General features: G+C 40.5%; 1 protein-coding gene across 3 annotated transcripts in view; it reads left to right on the plus strand.

Annotated features, from left to right (window-relative positions):
* Positions 1–16,204, plus strand: part of VGLL4 (vestigial like family member 4) — a 154,907-nt gene extending 138,703 nt beyond the window's left edge. For all 3 annotated transcript variants that reach the window (XM_074958157.1, XM_074958156.1, XM_074958159.1), the window contains 3 exons: positions 6,128–6,350; positions 10,240–10,363; positions 15,583–16,204. In XM_074958157.1, coding sequence (XP_074814258.1) covers positions 6,128–6,350; positions 10,240–10,363; positions 15,583–15,851 — 616 coding nt within the window. In that variant the 3' untranslated portion in view covers positions 15,852–16,204. The remainder of the gene's footprint in view (positions 1–6,127; positions 6,351–10,239; positions 10,364–15,582) is intronic.
* Positions 16,205–16,820: the final 616 nt, after the last annotated feature.

A 16,820-nucleotide genomic window follows, 5' to 3' on the forward strand; every position in this document is an offset into this window, starting at 1 on the left:
ATTTTTTCAAAATATGTATATTTAAAATTACATAATAGTAATGTGAAGGAGTTTGATTCATTCCCTGTACTAATATCAATAAAGCTAATCTTGTATTCAGATCAAGTATATGAACAGTCACCATACCAATGGAATCTAAGAGATCTATATGGTTAGATAGTTTTTTTTTTCTGCCATAAGTTTAATTTAAAGTTGCTAAAATTTAGTGTAAATCAAGATCTGAAGAAATCTTTTTGTGAAGAATGGGAATTGTGTAGTGACTAACCCTAAAAAGAAAAAATATTTCCAAAGACTGTTAAACAAGAGAGTTGTGAGTGCAAGCACTCGTGACAATTTTGGGAGTATTGATCTCTGTAGAGGAGACTGAAGGAGCACTGAATAAGATGAAGAATGATAAGGCAGCTGGCAAAGACAAGATAACTGTTAATAAGATCGAGCAGTTGGAGATATTGAAATAAAGCAGATTACTGTGTGTTTGCTGGGATCAAGCTAGGATACCAGATGACCTGAGAACGGGATTGATTGTGCTTCTTTAGAAGGGAAAGGGTGGTGCATATGATCCGAATGCCTATCGGGGCATCACCATGTTAAGTCAGGCTTTGAAAGTCCTTGAGAGAGTTTTGAAAGCCGAGGAGGAGAATATAGGAGAGGAACAACGTGGCTTTAGGAAGTGAAGGAGTACTAATATTTGCCATGAGACAGAAGTTTGATAGAATGATAAATGGAGGGCTTAACTGCTATGCAACGTTAATTGATCTTGCAAAAGCATTTGACTTGGTTCTATCGGAGCTGGTTTTTAGAGTATTGAGATGGATGGGAGGGGACTACAAGTAGAGATGATTGAGGAACTGTATCAAGGGTCAAGAGCTAAGGTGGTAGGTACCAATACATGGAATTTCGGAGGATTTTGAGGTGACAGCGGCATTGAGACAAGGCAGTGTACTCAGCTTCTCTTCATCTTAGTTATGGCGTTAATTTGTAGGAGAACCGAGCCTGTGGAGATGCAGAGAAAACAAATGTATGCTGACGATCTGGCCTCGATGGCTGAAAAGAGGAATTGGTAAATATGATATCAAAGTGGGCATCTGTGTTTTTAAAGATCATGGTTTAAAGGCAGACACAAAGAAAACTGAAGTTATGCAAGTAGGGAAGGTGGTAGAAGACCTGTTGATTGAAGTTTCAGGAAAGAAGCTGAATCAGAAGAATGAATTTGTTTGCTTGGGAAGTATTCTTAGCGCCACCGGAGAGCGATCTGGAGAACTGAAATTGAGCATGGGTGGCAGTGAAAAAGCTGGCAAGAGTACTTGTTGGACTGGCAATTAGGTAACAAACTGAAAAGAAAAGTGTATGCTGTGTGTGTTTGTCCATGCTTGCTCCATGGAGACGGTTAGTCTTAAGGAGATGGAAGAAAAGAAGATTCAGGTAGTAGAAAATAATACATCAAGGAGAATGGCAGACAAGCAGAGAGTAAACAGAGTGCACCTGGAAGAAATTGGGCAGGGGGAGAGATGAACTTGGGACTCTCAGTGATAGGCTGGGGAGCACACATTTGAGGTGGGCTGGACGTGCGATAAGGATGGGAGAAGAATGACCAACAAAGAAAGCATGGGAGGAAGAAGACAGCAAGAATGGACATGAAGGACCAAGGATATGATGGAAAGACTTTGTCAAGAGACGTTTGAGGAGAAATAGACTGGAACTCCAAGACCTATGAACCCATACCATGGACCAGAAGGAGCAGCGAAAAATCATGGGCACCTCTGATCCCGTGAAAAAGGAGTTGAGAAGAGAAGTGAAGTGAAGAATTTAGTGTTAATCTTAATCCTGGGAGTACTGAAATGGAAGTATACTCTAGCCTGTGTAGTGCTCTTGTCTGGGTGTTACTTAAAGATCTGTGCTGGACTCAAACAAAAATGGTGAATTTCCTCTGTAAAACTAGAAGTAGCAAAAATTTCTCATTGTTATCAGTGCTGGATAGATTTTCATGTGAATTACTTAAGAAAAGTATTTTTAAATACAGTGGGCCAAAGCATACCCTGCCCAGAGGTGATCATCCTCACAGTGTGAGAAGGGGATGTGGGTCCACAGAGGGGCATGAGGCATGGCTTTCCTCTCTGTCTGGATATCCCAATATTCTCAGGCCCAGTCTCTGTGCTGCTGTTTCTTCTCCTCATAGTCCCCCATGAATCCTGCCTGACAGCAAGGCTCATTCTGGAGCCAGGCTACCTACCAATTTCTCACCATTTATGGCTGTGCATTACCTCTGTCGCCCAAGAGGGGCAGAAGGAGTGGAGCAGATGCAGACACTTAAAGGAGCAGAATTTAACTCCGACAGACATTTCCTATGGAAATTTTGTAGAGTTGTTATCCACATATAGCGGATGCTCCCAATTCCATCCCCACCTTTCCTATTTCTCCCCCAAGCCTGTGGAGGCCTACGTCCTCATCATAGGGAGGGATAATGCCACCTTGGTTTTGCTCCCTTTCCTCACTTGGAGTGGAATTTAGCAATACTTACTTACCCTCCAAGTCTGTAGCCTATGGCCCACCACCTCTGGCAGGTTTTTCTGTTGGAATCCTGTATAAATGGGTATGAAGTTCTATAGAAACATACAGACAGGAAGTTATATATGTTAAATATGTTTGTTTGCATTTAAGCTTTATATAAAATGAATAGAAATATATATGCTATTTGAGTCGCATGTAAATACATGGAAAAACCTGACATTTTTGAGTTTCCTACAACTGGTCAAGCTTTGCCATTTTGATCAGCAAATTCAATATTCTGGCATGGAAATCCCAAACATTGGGCAAAACTGTGAACCTACAGTTCCATTTTCACAGCAGAAACAGCTCTTTGTGGTGAAGAGACTTCTGCCTTTGAGAACTGATGTGTCTTCATTACGCAGACAAATAAAATCTAGGGGATAAAATACTGTATTCTCTTCAGCCAGTGAAAATCTGAATTTATCAGCAGGAAGAATTTGGTTTTGTACCAAGCAATGCTAATACTTCAAACTGTACTAGACCATATAGGCTTTAGTTGTGATCATACACCCAAGTGTAGCCTTTCTGGTTTGCAGCTGTAGATGGTATTGTGCTGCAGCAGGAAAAATTATCCCTCTCTGTTGGCATCTATCATTAGAGATTTTCCTTAAATTTGAAAATAAAGTAGGGCCAAATTCTGTTTACATTGATCACATAAGTAATTTCACTGGCTTAAATGTATTGTTGTGGTTCAAAGGGACTATTTTATGTGAGCAAGGCAATTAGAGTTTAGCTCATAATTTGTATTTAGACTTAATCTGTTTTTAAGAACGTGTTTTAATGTAATGATTTATTGACGAGACCATTTCATTGCTATTGCCCAGGTTTAATTCATTACATTGATTTTTTTTTTTTGAACAAAAAAATCTCATTAAGCAGAGACTTTGTATAAGGTTCAGTGTTTACACTTTTCAGACGGAAGGAAAGATCGTAGCTTGTTTGTGTTGTGCATTCAGTGGTCATTTTCAGTACTGTATTTTAAGAGCAGTTTACTGTACTTCAGATATAGAAACTGCTGTGCTTCCCATCCAGTCTCTACTCATACCAGTCACTAGCTCAGTATAATGCAATCCGAAACGTCTTTCTTTAGAATGCTGATATTGCAGACTGTCTTGTGTACTGAAATGTTACTAGGCTGGCAAAGCCATAGAGCAAAGCACACAAGCACAGACCTGTAAGAATACATTTCCCAGTGTGTTGTGTACTGCTTTCTATGGTGAGATCTCTTAAGTATTTGGTTATAAGGGCAGTAGTAGCCGGTTGCTCCTTTACACTGTGTCCAAATGCAAGGAAGAATTGGTGCTGAAGTCGCTAATCATATTCTCACCAGCAATCCCATTCTTTCATGGAAAAAGTACAACAGCCTTTTTCAACCAAACGAGGCCCTAGAGCCAATATCTAGCTTCATCATCAATCACAGTTAGGTCAGTATAAATACAGAAAATTTAGAAGGAAAAAAAAATTTCATTTCTTAACATAGATGGATGCTGCAGCCCATTAAGAGGTGGCTGATACCCTTCTCCTGCTCTTCTCTTTCTCTCTTCCCCACCTCCTGGTCCCTCCTATATTTTAAATATTATATGTTAAATATTCCAGAGGAGTAATCAGCCATCTTTTACTGGCACACATGTGAACAAAAGGTAGCCACAGTTCAGAACAATAATGTAAATCTAAGTGTAGTTTTGATTCTGAATACTATGGAGAAGTTGGCGTCAAAGCAGAGTTATTAAATACCTCTATACAAACTAAAATATAAAAAAAATCCTATATAAAAACAGGTAGAGGGGTAAGTCAAGTAAAGGTTACCCTCTCACGTAAATCTTGCATTTTTATTTCTATTAGATTTTGTGTAAGAAGGATGGCTAAATTGCTTGTTAGCGGGCCTCAGGATTCCTTATTTGCATCTGTTTACAATCGTTATGTGGGATTTTAACTTTCAGTTTCTCAATTGTTAGCTTCCCTTTTCCTGCTAGCTCTAACCGTACCAGACCTCTAGAAGATGCAGTGGCTTCTTGTACTGGTCAGTTGTTTCAGCACTGAATAATAATGCTCACATCTTGATTTTGGCATAATCTCACCATTATGGTAAAAGCTGTTTTCTCTTTTTCCCCACCCCTCGCAGCCCCAACCCTCCAGTCATACCAGCATTTCTGCAAAGTCTCTCTTGTGTATTATTTTGTTATGATTGGGTAAGACAAAGTTTTTAAATGGATTTATTTAATAAGTATCCCTGTTGAGTATCTGGCAGTCTTGTTCCATAAGATCTGCTCCTGCTCTTAAGTTTTTCTCCTGCCTTTTCATAAAGCCACTTTTCTCTTTTAACTCTCTTTCATCCCTGGTATGAACTTGATGTGCCAGAACCACAGTATGGGGCTTTTGATAAAGTTTAACCTTTAAAATACTGATTTTTCCAGAATACCAATCAAACAAATGCTTATGTGGATGGATGTGTGATTATGTCCTACTGTATGTCATAATTCATCAAGTTGAAAGCGCAATTCTCTCTCTCACATTAGTTTCCTTTTGAATTGTTTGTCTGTTTAGCAACTTCCCCCGATGAATAGCTAATACACATCTATTAAGCAAAAGACGATACAAAATCTTTTATTTTTAAAGTGCAATAAATGTTGAAGTCTTAATTACGTGAGTGAATCTGTTGAGGAGACAATTCACCAGTTGGTTGTAATTAATCTTCTGTGGGAACTGCTCTTGCTAATTAAAGAAACGTGGTGAAAGAAAATACAACCATTTGAGACAGAAATAAACAATGGATTCTGCTCTTTAAATGTTCCATGTTTCAACAACCCCACTGCCTCCAGTGGAGTTACTTCTGATGTTAATTAGGTTGCCCTAAGGTAATCTACACTTATGGCAGCATGCAGAGTACGCACACTGCATACCCCAGCTAGCACAGATCTAAATTGAGTGTGGATGGTGAGGCACTGCTTAGGTGAGTAAACTGCCCTACATGCCTGAATCCCCAGGATATATATACCGTATATGGCTCTTTACACAATCAACCAGTGCCCCAGTGTCTACACTATTGTTTTTAGCAGTGTAGTGTCCGGCTGCTGGAGCGTTTGCCCACTGCAGAGAAAGGCAGTGATTGATACATGTTCTTCCCATACACTTCAGCATTGCTTAAGGAAAGCTATGGCTAGGAGGGTGGGGAAGGGGAGTAGACTTTATAGGATTCTAAATTGGTAGGTTTCTGGCCTTAAAATATGATCAGTAGCCAGAATATGGCTCAATTCTTAAAGCATTAAATAAGTATCAGGAAATCTAGGGGAAAATGCGACACTATCTCCTGACAGAGCTTGGAAGCATAAATCACTCTTTAATTAAAGTGCGTGTTTTACAGGAGATGGTGGGATGGACAGGGGATGGGTTGATCTATTTTATACCTTATCGCGAAGAATTGAGCAGCACACGTCTCTTGGTGTTTTTGAAAAGGCCTCTGTCTTGCAAATGTCATTTCAGCTGTATAGGAGTGCAGGGCACTTCCCAGAGTTATGTGATGTGGTTTTATGAAATGGTGGTAACAAAACAATTGACTACCTTTTTCTTTTTAAACTGCTAGAAACAAGACTGCCAATGGGGATTATCGAAAGGAGCACAGAGACAGGAGTCGCAGTCCAATAGAACGGGCTGCTGCCCCAACAATGAGCCTTCATGCCAATCACATGTATGCCTCAATCCCAAGCTTGACCATGGATCAACCTCTAGCACTGACCAAAAACAGCATGGATGCAACGCGAACAGTCAGCATGACACCTGCGCTGACTTCTGTGGAACGGCAGCAGGTACTTGTCTTCTAGATGGATAAGACTCTCTGGGTTGTTGTAGGAAACCTTGCTGTACACACATTGATGACTTCCCAGACATAAGCAGAGTATGTTATGAATTACAATAGGTAGGCGACAATACTGTTCAGGCAAAACATGGTTGGTTGTTGGGGTTTTTTTTTTAATTTAATTTTATTTTATTTGATTTTATTTTATTTTTAAGTTTCACAATTAATTTTATTAAGATTCAATGTGTTCCATGAGATAAATGGCTGGCTGTTTGAAAGCAAATCGCTTCCCTAAACTCTCTTCCATTCACCCACATATTTTATATTTTGATAAGCTTGTAAGTGCATGTGTTTGAATTAGAGATGCAAACTTATTGAGACATCTGATTCACTGTGTTCAAATAATAGTTTGCAGGGCTCTTAATAGCCCTAGATAAAACTGATCAACTCAAAAGCACTAAGGGCACTCAGCTCTCTTTGAGGATGCCTATGTGCCTTTGAAAATCTCTCTGCTGTGGCTATACTGAAGAGGGGAAGGAAAGGAAAGAAACATGAAAAGAAGAGGAAGAGGCTGGAATAACCTACAACTCTGTAACCCAATGAGATACAGATTGCTGAAAGGCTCTTCTCATCACTGAATTAAAGCCCCACCCTGAATGCAGAAAGTCATTGAACAAATTTAGTCAGTGTGAAAAGGTTTGTGTGTGGAACTAATGACACCATCTTCTCTGTACATAGTATGTTGTGCCATTGTCTAATAGTGTTCCCCAACTATTATTGGAGATCTCTTTCTTCTCCATAATGGCTTTACTTTCCAACCCATGCCACATAAAGGAGAAGGCATGAAGCAGGTAGGTCATGCAGTGGCACACACTCGCACAAGCACGGAATACTAGTTCTGTGGTTGTTCTTTGTCATTTTGGGAGCAACATCTTCTTTTAAAGAATCCCTGCATTGTGAAGAGAGGTGGATTTTCATGCATGCTACATAATAATCCCTCTCTTTTATATGTCAAAGCCACTTTCACCCCAACACCATAGCCCTTCTCACAAGTGGGAATCAACAGCCTCTATATTGTTCAGCCAATGACTTATTAAAAGTTGTACCGTAGTGAGTTGTGGCTAGCTGCAGCATGGGAACATAAGCTGGCACATGTACCCAGCCATTCCTTGCTCCCCTATCATGATTTATTGCAAAGAGTAAATCCATATATGTGGATGAATCTTTCAGTGGGGAACATTTCCACTACAACTTACAAATAAGCTTTTGGCTGGATGACCAGCTCATATTTTATGGTCGGTGTGGTGGTTTTTCTCTTCTCCCTTTTGTAGACTGGCACTGCAGTTCTTTCTCTACAGCTCTTGTGCAGGCATCCAACCTGGACTGTTATTTTTAAAGTCTTGCTGTGTGGAAATGGCCTGACTGTCCCTAGGTTTGCCGCTATCTTGCATAGCTCAAATGTGCAGATTCTACAGCTATTGTTCTATGTACAACAGTTCTTCTCTGCCTCTTAACAGTTTGTTCAGTGATGACAGAGAAGGAAGGGACAGGCTTCCATTGACGACACTGGTTCTCTTTGATAATATCACTCTTGTTTCTCAACCTGGCAGCCAGCACTGACATACTCTGCTGTTTCTTATGAGGTGTTTGTACTGGATAATACCCAAGCACGCTGGCCAGATTTTTGTTTTGTTATCTTTGACATTTTGAGCTTAGTTGCAATCTAGTGTCTTGGGGAAATAGGATGGTGAGGTGAGGCGAGTCCTTGCTAAGATTACAGTATAGAAACTGTGTATGGAAAATAGCAAGAGGAGGCTGTGGCTTGATTACATCTTAACCAAGTTCATACAACTGTAATACATGCTCACGTTTCTGTATCTGCTTCTGTGTCTAATGTGGCTATAGAAACACTGGTTTTGGCCAGTGAGGTTCAGCAACTGTAGTCACTATGTTACTGATTCCTCTGTACTTCTCATTTTAATATATTCACAGTGGTAACAGGCAGTGCAAGCACAGGCATTCTTGTGAAGTCTGGAAAAGATGCAGAAAGAAAACTCATTCACCCATAAATCCATTCTTAAACTCAAGTAGCCATATATAGATTTTTGTGCATATGTATAAAATACAGTTTTTTGGAGAAATATCATCTTAGGCAAGGTGAAGAAACACAGTACTGCCAACTATGCAGCATGTAAAATGAAATCTGTGTCCACTGTGCCTTGCGTACAAAGGAATCAAGTAACTGAAGCTTCCCCCCCCTCTGCTTACTCTAAGTATATTTGACTTTGCTATCAATGCAGTAGGATGTGAATGGACATTTTAGCTCATTATGTCTAGAAAAATAGTGAAAAAAATAATATTGCTTTGCTTTATGTAGCTGGCATTTGACTCAGAGAAACTTACTTTGATCTTGCAGTGAAATGAAATCTCTGTTCAGTGTGCCTAAACTGAACGTATTTTAAACAATGAAAGCCATTCCCTCCCCTGGTATTTCTCTTTTCCACTGACTTTCTGTTGAGGATAGGTTTAGTACAGTTTGCAGATCGACTGATTGAGAGTGAGGCATGAACTGAAAATTATTTGCCAACTGCGCTGATTCAGGCAAGCCAGGTCATGTGCTCCAGAAATGCAGTACTCATGTAAGTTGGGCATAGCAAAATGAACTTGCATCATAAAATATACCAAAAGTTTTAAGCAAAAATATTTTAAAGTGTGTGTGTTTTTCATCACACCTTTCTTCAGACAGCCACCTAGAGAAACCAGGACCATTCCTTTGCATAAGCCCTCCCTCCCCGCCCCCCCCTTCCCACTGAATGTTAAACTGAAATGACTCAGAACTTCAGAAATGGATCAGTTTGAAGTTTTTAATAATGGTGTTACCAGGGTTGCCAAGTGACAACAGTTTTGGGGAATTGCATGCGTTTTTGGAAGTGGAGAAAGGGTGTTGCTTATGAGGCAGTGCTGGAAAGCCACAGCAACAGAAGAGGTATGGCTTCTTGAGCCAGAGAAACTTTTCCGAGCCATTTTGGTCTATTTCTGTTCCACTGTTTTCAGGACTCCGATATCGCTTGGCGTTTTTTTCCTACTCTTCATGCTTTACATCAATATAGGGAGTAATGCACAGGATTGAGAATTCATGATTCTGGGCGAGTAATTCAGCTGATCTTATTGCCTCAGTTTCTTCAACTATAAAAGTTAGGTTACCTAACTACTAGGGTTAACCTATTAATAATGTTTGCAAAGTACTTCAAGTTCTTTAGAAGGAAGATACTGTGGAAGCTTTACAGCAGCTAATAAAATTCCCCCCAGTATGTTGTTGACAGTCAGTTCTGCATTACACTCACACCAAAGTGAGATCAAGACTTTGTGTTTTGATTACTTTAAGTGTTGAGATGCAGTCCTGAAAGAGGAGAGCTTGACTCTTTTAAAATGAGAGAGACCAATATGAGGAGCCTTGGTATTTTACTTAATGAGAGAGTTAAAATGAGTACATCTGCTGTGAAGGGAGGTAGGTCAAATTCTACTGCATGCACAGTCATTTTTATGACGTAATTTTATTTTTTATCAGGATATTTAGACCTTTGTCTTCACAAATGTTTTCAAAAAGAAAACATTCCAGGTTTTGTTCTAATATTGCAGTGTCATGTACAGAATGGGATTTGCTGTGTGGCGTATTATTTTGGCGTTAATCTACTATATTGAATTAGATATTTTAGGGATTACTTGTAGCCAGATAACTCTCTCCTCCTCTCTTACATAATTAAATGTATTTGCTCACAGCTGACAGGCCCCCGCTAAGATTATTTCAGTTAATGTGTGCTTTTAAGTGATGGACAACTGCTAGCATTGTCTGTACCAGTGACCTTGTTGAATAACAATTCTGTTCTTTTCTCTCTCAGAACCGTCCATCTGTAATCACATGTGCCTCTGCAAACAACCGTAACTGTAACCTCTCCCACTGCCCCATCGCCCACAGTAGCTGTGGTTCAGCCATGCCAGCCAGTTATAGAAGACCATCGAGCAGTAAGTTATGCTTCACCTTTTCTCTCCTTTCTTGGGGCTTTGAGCTTCAACATTCCTAGATGGCCAAATTATCCAAACCTGTTTTAAAACTTCACCATTTGTACTGAATAAATGGCAAGGTTTGGGAGCTATGGCTTATTGTATCTTGCAGTAGTTATGAATGAGGTAGCCCTTCTACTACAGTCAACTATGTGGAAGGGCTTTTTATTGTGATCACTTTCCATCCTTCTAATATAGATTTATGGGGTTCTCTGTTTATCACGAATTTCTGTATCAAAATGAAAACAAGTTTTTTCTGTTAGCTCTACAAACTCTACCTAGCCTCAGAGAGCCACGCTGGGTTCTCTCCATTCCACAGTGGTGTTGCAGAAATGTAACTGACTGGAAATTGGTAGACAGTTCTGTTGATGTGCAAGATGGAACAAAATCCAGCTTGCTCCCTCTTAGCTGTGTTGGAGCTGCAGCGCTAGCAGGAATAAAAAGCAGTAAAAATATGGGGCCTTGTGTTGCAACTGGATTTGTATGGGCAGCCCCTTGTGCAGGCAAGAGCACCATTAAAGGAGTTTTGTGCCTCAAGTCAGTGGGTGCCATTTCTAAATAGTTATTTATCAAATAATGGCAACGGAGCAGGGGCACTGTTTGGCAAAGGTTTTAAAAACAAGAATAAACATGGAGGTGGACATTAAATCCTAAACCAGCTTCTCATGCCCTGTAAACTGTCTAGGGCAGTGATCTGTTTGTAAAGCAGCATGCACGCTTAGGGAGCTTTCCTTGCCTTCCACTCACTTTGCGCAGTACAGGCTTCCCAAGCTCTCCCCTTACTGCACCATGGAATGGTTATGTTTCTGCTATGGACACAGGCCTTTGCAACTACAGAAGGCAGGTTTCACTCCGGATTGATGATGCTAGATGTACTCTCAAGCTTCCTCTTTGTGTATAAATGCAGAAAGGAAGCTACCTTCTTTGCTTGGCAGTCTAAACATTCCCCCAGTTCAATTAGAACAGGGCTGGGCAAACTACGGCTCGCCGGCCAATTTAATCTGGCCCTCAAACTCCTGCTGCGGAGTGGGGTCTGCCCCACTCCCACACTCCAGCCGGGAAACGGGGTCAGTGGCTGCTCTGCGCGCACGCCTGCCGTGGCTCCCAGACACGGCGGCATGTCCCCTCCCCAGCTCCTGTGTTTAGGGGCAGCCAGGAGGCTCCGTGCATCACCCTCTGAACCCTTCAGCCCAAGCCCGGAGCACTCTCCTACACCCTAAATCCCTCATCTCCAGCCAGAGCCCCCACCCCAAACAACTGAATGCCCTGCACCCTGAACTCCTCATTTCTGGCCCCACCTCCAGCCAGAGCCTTCATTCCCTCCTGCATCCCAACCCCAATTTTGTGAGCATTCATGGCCCTCCATACACTTTGCTCACCCCTGAATTAAAATTTTTGTTTAAATCCTTCAAATGTTCTGTGTTAGTGGTGTGAGCTTGCTCCACTTCATCCATCCTCCTTTGGGGTTAAAAAGGAAATGTAAATGCCTTGCTCTCTGGATGGCTCCCTTTATCCCCCTGTTCTTATCTTACATGGTGTGTTTATTAGGCAGTAAACATAATAGGTAATATTTTTAAAAGCAGCCAAGTACCATTTTCAGAAGTGATTTCAGTTATACCAACATGCAAGTACATCTACCAGAACAGATATTCCCAGATGAGCATTGGAATAACTATACCAGTGGAAGCACCTTTATAGGAGCATCGGGTCTTTCTTAACCAAAATAGGTATATACTGGTACAAAATGTACGGGTGTAGACCAGGCCTTAATTACTGTTGAAAGCAGGACTCAGGAAGAGCCTAAGTTACTTCAGGTGCTTTTGAAAATTTTACCCAATATAAATACTGTAAATATCAAACACCTGAATATGCATGCCTTTCTGAGATATTAGTTTCATTTCAGGGCAGGGATAAGAAATAATTAGGGCTGTCAATTAATTGCAGTTAACTCACACAATTAACTCAAAAAATTAATTGCACTTAACAATAGAATACCCACTGAATTTTATTAAATATTTTTTGATGTTTTTCTACATTTTCAATTACAACACAGAATACAAAGTGTACAGTGCTAACTTTCTTTTGTTTATCATTTTTACAGTACATATTTGTAATAAAAAATAATATAAATAGTATTTTTCAATTCACCTCATACAAGTACTGTAGTGCAATCGTGAAAGTGTAACTTACAAATGCATTTTTTTTTTTTTGGTTACATAACTGCACTCTAAAACAAAACAGTGTAAAACTTTAGAGCCTACCAGTTGTTAGGGGGCTTATTCCTTCACCCACTCACTTCCCTGGTCCTTCTCGCATGAACAGAGAGCAACAATACCCGAAGTCCAAAGGTGCAAACAATTCGATGTTTATTGGGGTGAACTTCCAGCAAGCATGATTCCAGTTTCCTTCCTTAGTATCCTCCTTCCCAGCTCTGACATCACAGAGCCTTACACCTGTGTCCCGGTTCCCATTCCTGCCCTTAGCCAAACATTATTTCAATTTCCTTACTCCCATTTCCCCCTTTAGCAAAACATGGTTCCAATTTCCTTACCCTCATTCCCTGTTCCCATTTCCCCCTTTAGCAAAACATGGTTCCAATTTCTCCACCCCCATACCCTGTTCCCATCTCTCCCACACACACACCCCCTCCCACCAAGGCCCCCCCACTTCCTCATTGACTACAGATTATATAGTAAAACTTGAGTTCGGCTTAGCTATACCTTAACCAATCATTTTCCTGAAATTTAACTAACCAATCCTAACATATTGTAACATGATTATGTAACCAATTATATCCCACCACCTTAATTAGTTTACACCCAGCAAAATTAATTATACAGCAGACAGGAACAATCACAGAACCAGACAGAGATTATACAGACAAACAATAGCAAAGTAGGAACTATAATGACAAAACAATACAGAAGTGAGGATTTCACATCCCAGTATTGATAAGTGAGTTCTTGCCAGACAGGATGCTGTTTCCTTTTTACATTTTCTAGGCACTTCCCTTTCTCTGGAGGTGATAGGCATTATCAGGACAGGATTGTATTCCTAACAGCCCAATAGCACCTTCTTTCAATGTGACTAGTTTGGAATGTGAGGATGTGACCGGTCGCTTCCTAGCTTATGGCTGCCTCTGCTGCTTAGCCAAAGGCCTTAGCCTAAGCACAGGGCCTCAAACTGTCACAGTAAGAGAAGGCCCTTACACCAGCAGACAGTGATTTTGATTCTTTCTTTTATACTTCTAGAACTAGCCAAGTGATAAGAATACCCCTAAATTCTTAAAGTACAGGCCTTTGCAGACAGGCCTGAATATCTATATCCTAACACCAGTACACTCAGTCCTACTTCTTATTCTGCCAATTGCTAAGACGAACAAGGTTTTTTACATTGATGGGAGATACTGCTGCCTGTTTATTTACAGTATCAGAACAGGCATTCGCATGGCACTTTTGTAGCCAGTGTTGCAAAATACTTACATGCGAGATATGCTAAACATTTGTATGTCCCTTCATGCTTTGGCCACCATTCCAGAGGACATGCTTCCATGCTGATGATACTCGTTAAAAAAAGAGAGTTAGTTAAATTTGTGACTCTACTCCTTGGGGGGGAGAATTGTACATCTCCTGCTCTGTTTTACCCGCATTCTGCATATATTTCATGTTCTAGCAGTCTTGGATGATGACCCAGCACATGTTCGTTTTAAGAACACTTTCACAACAGATTTGACAGAATGCAAAGAAGGTACCTATGTGAGATTTCTAAAAATAGCTATAGCACTCAACCCAAAGTTTAAGAATCTGAAGTGTCTTCCAAAATCTGAGAGGGATGAGGTATGGAGCATGCTTTCAGATGTCTTAACAGAGCAACACTGATGCAGAAACTACAGAACCCAACCACCAAAAAAGAAAATCAACCTTCTGCTGGTGGCATCTGACTCAGATGATGAAAATGAACATGCATCGGTCTGTACTGTTCTGGATCATTATTGAGCAGAACCCATCATCAGCATGGATGCATGTCCTCTAGAATGGTGGTTGAAGCATGAAGGGACATATGAATCTTTAGTGCATCTGGCACGTAAATATCTTGCAACAGTGCCATGCAAACGCCTGTTCTCACTTTCAGGTGACATTGTAAACAAGCAGCATTATCCTCTGCAAATTGTAACCCACCTTGTTTGTTCGAGTGATTGGCTGACCAAGAAGTAGGACTGAGTGGACTTGTAGGCTCTAAATCGCTTGACAGCCCTAGAAATAATACTAATTTCCTCCTCCCTGCTGGTCCACACTTTCTAGACAAATCTGCAATATGCTTCCCATTCTGACTCCCAACAAAATATAGGCTCAGATGAGAAATTCTTTTCAGAGTGGAACAGCTGCTGCATTTGCACGAGTTTTCCTCATTTAAATGCTTATTATTTGTGCTCGACAGCCCATTGTTTTGAAAGGAATTGGGCAGGATAAGACCACACAGAAAGATTTTTAACCTATTTTTAAAAGCTTATTACCAAGTTTTAAAGTTTATGTACAAAACCATGTATTTCTTAACACAAGAAGGTTTAAAAAGATTCCTCCTTTATTTACCTGCAAAGATCTGTTCTCAGATGCTTGCTTTCTCCTACAGTGGGTTATCATCTTACTGATGCCTAACGCAATGCAGAGTGTTCCTGCCGTTCACTGACTTACTTGAAAAGTGGAACCTTGAACCTAGTTCTTGGCAGCTACTGTAGAAAGCATTTCAGCTCACCCATAAGTAATTCAGGGATTGAGCCAAAGTCCATTGACTTCAACTGACTGTGCACCAGGTCCTTAAAGGATGGGCTCAAGTGGAATTAATGGAAAATGAATACATTTTCCATGGAATTTTTTTCCCTATAAAATTGGACATTTAACTATTTAAAATTTATATTACCAGACTAAGGGACGCTATCAGAAAGCTGGGGGCCTCTGTATAAAAAGTGCTAGGCCAAATTTTGGCCAGTGCAGGTAACAAGAAAAATGTTTTCTAGTTTAACATTTGATCTGCTTCTGCATTTTTAAGTCGTCCTCCAATAAAATGATGAAAAAAGTCCAGCTGGTACCAAAATGGGAGGAAGGAAGAATCTGGAAGCAGCATCTAGTAGCTAGAGTCTATATTCAAATGTTGTTTTTGCCTTGCCTGTTTTTCCCATCTAGCTACCACTGCCTGTGATCCAGTGGTGGAAGAGCACTTCCGCAGAAGCCTTGGCAAGAATTACAAGGAGCCGGAGCCAGTGGCAAACTCTGTGTCCATCACAGGATCAGTTGATGACCACTTTGCCAAAGCACTTGGGGATACATGGCTTCAGATTAAAGCCGCAAAGGATGGAGTGTCCAGCAGTCCTGAGTCTGCCTCAAGGCGGGGCCAATCTTCCCCTTCTTCCCACATGGTCAATCATAATCATTCGCCCTCTGTGGTCTCATGAAGAGAGCAGATCATCAAACTTCTGAATTTGCATGGTTTGACTGAGCTTTGAATAGTGTTGGGGTGAGGGGAGATTAGTTTTCAACACGTTTTTGTGTACTTGTTTGGTATTTGTACAAGGGTGCCCTTAAAGATGATAGCAGGAACTATTTGATAAAGATCTATATGATGTAGCATCCTTTTTTTCCTGCCTCAGTTACCAAAGAAACCTCTGATGCAAGCATCTGCTACCCCTTTAAAAAAAAAAGCATGCTAATCCACAAAAAAGCCATTACACACAGTTGGTTGACCCAAATGCTTTTGCTTCTATTAGCTTCTTGACACTACAATTTGCCTGGTTTGCTTCCATTCCCCCCCCCCCCCCCCGGTGAAGTAATTTTGTATGTATATACTTGAAAAGAACTGTCATGTATGATTTGCACTATTGGAGGAGGACTAAAGTTGCATGGCAACTTTATGCATGATGCTAATATCCTGAAGGCAAACTGCTGAAAAAAAGGGTTTAAGTGACATTTCTGTCAGTTATTTTTTGTTTTAAACCGCTTTGGAAGGGGAAGTCTCATACAGGTTATAGGTCTTTCTTTAGATTTCAGGTGCTTAGTGCTTGCAACTGGACTGCATAATTTACAGACCACACGGGCATTTAATTTTTTTCTAAACACTGCAGTTTGTTAGAATAGAGCTGAGGATGGAGAGTACAATAGTGCTTAAAGATGCATGTTATGAAAAATAGCTGGTATCTATTAATGTATAGACCGTAAGAAACATAATACTTATTAGCTTTTCTTCAGAATTAGTTTATTTTTGTCAGTAACAGTCCTAGATCTACTTACTGCTGGTACAGTTGTACTCTGATTCACTTTATTAGCAGCCAGCAAGAGAGGACAGCCTCAGGACAGGCCTCATAAATGAAGCAGTCTAGAAATATATGATGCGTGGTACAGGATGCTATAGCTTTGCGCATGAGTGA

Source organism: Natator depressus, chromosome 7 (genome assembly GCF_965152275.1).
Source record: "Natator depressus isolate rNatDep1 chromosome 7, rNatDep2.hap1, whole genome shotgun sequence".
NCBI classification, from domain to species: domain Eukaryota; kingdom Metazoa; phylum Chordata; order Testudines; family Cheloniidae; genus Natator; species Natator depressus.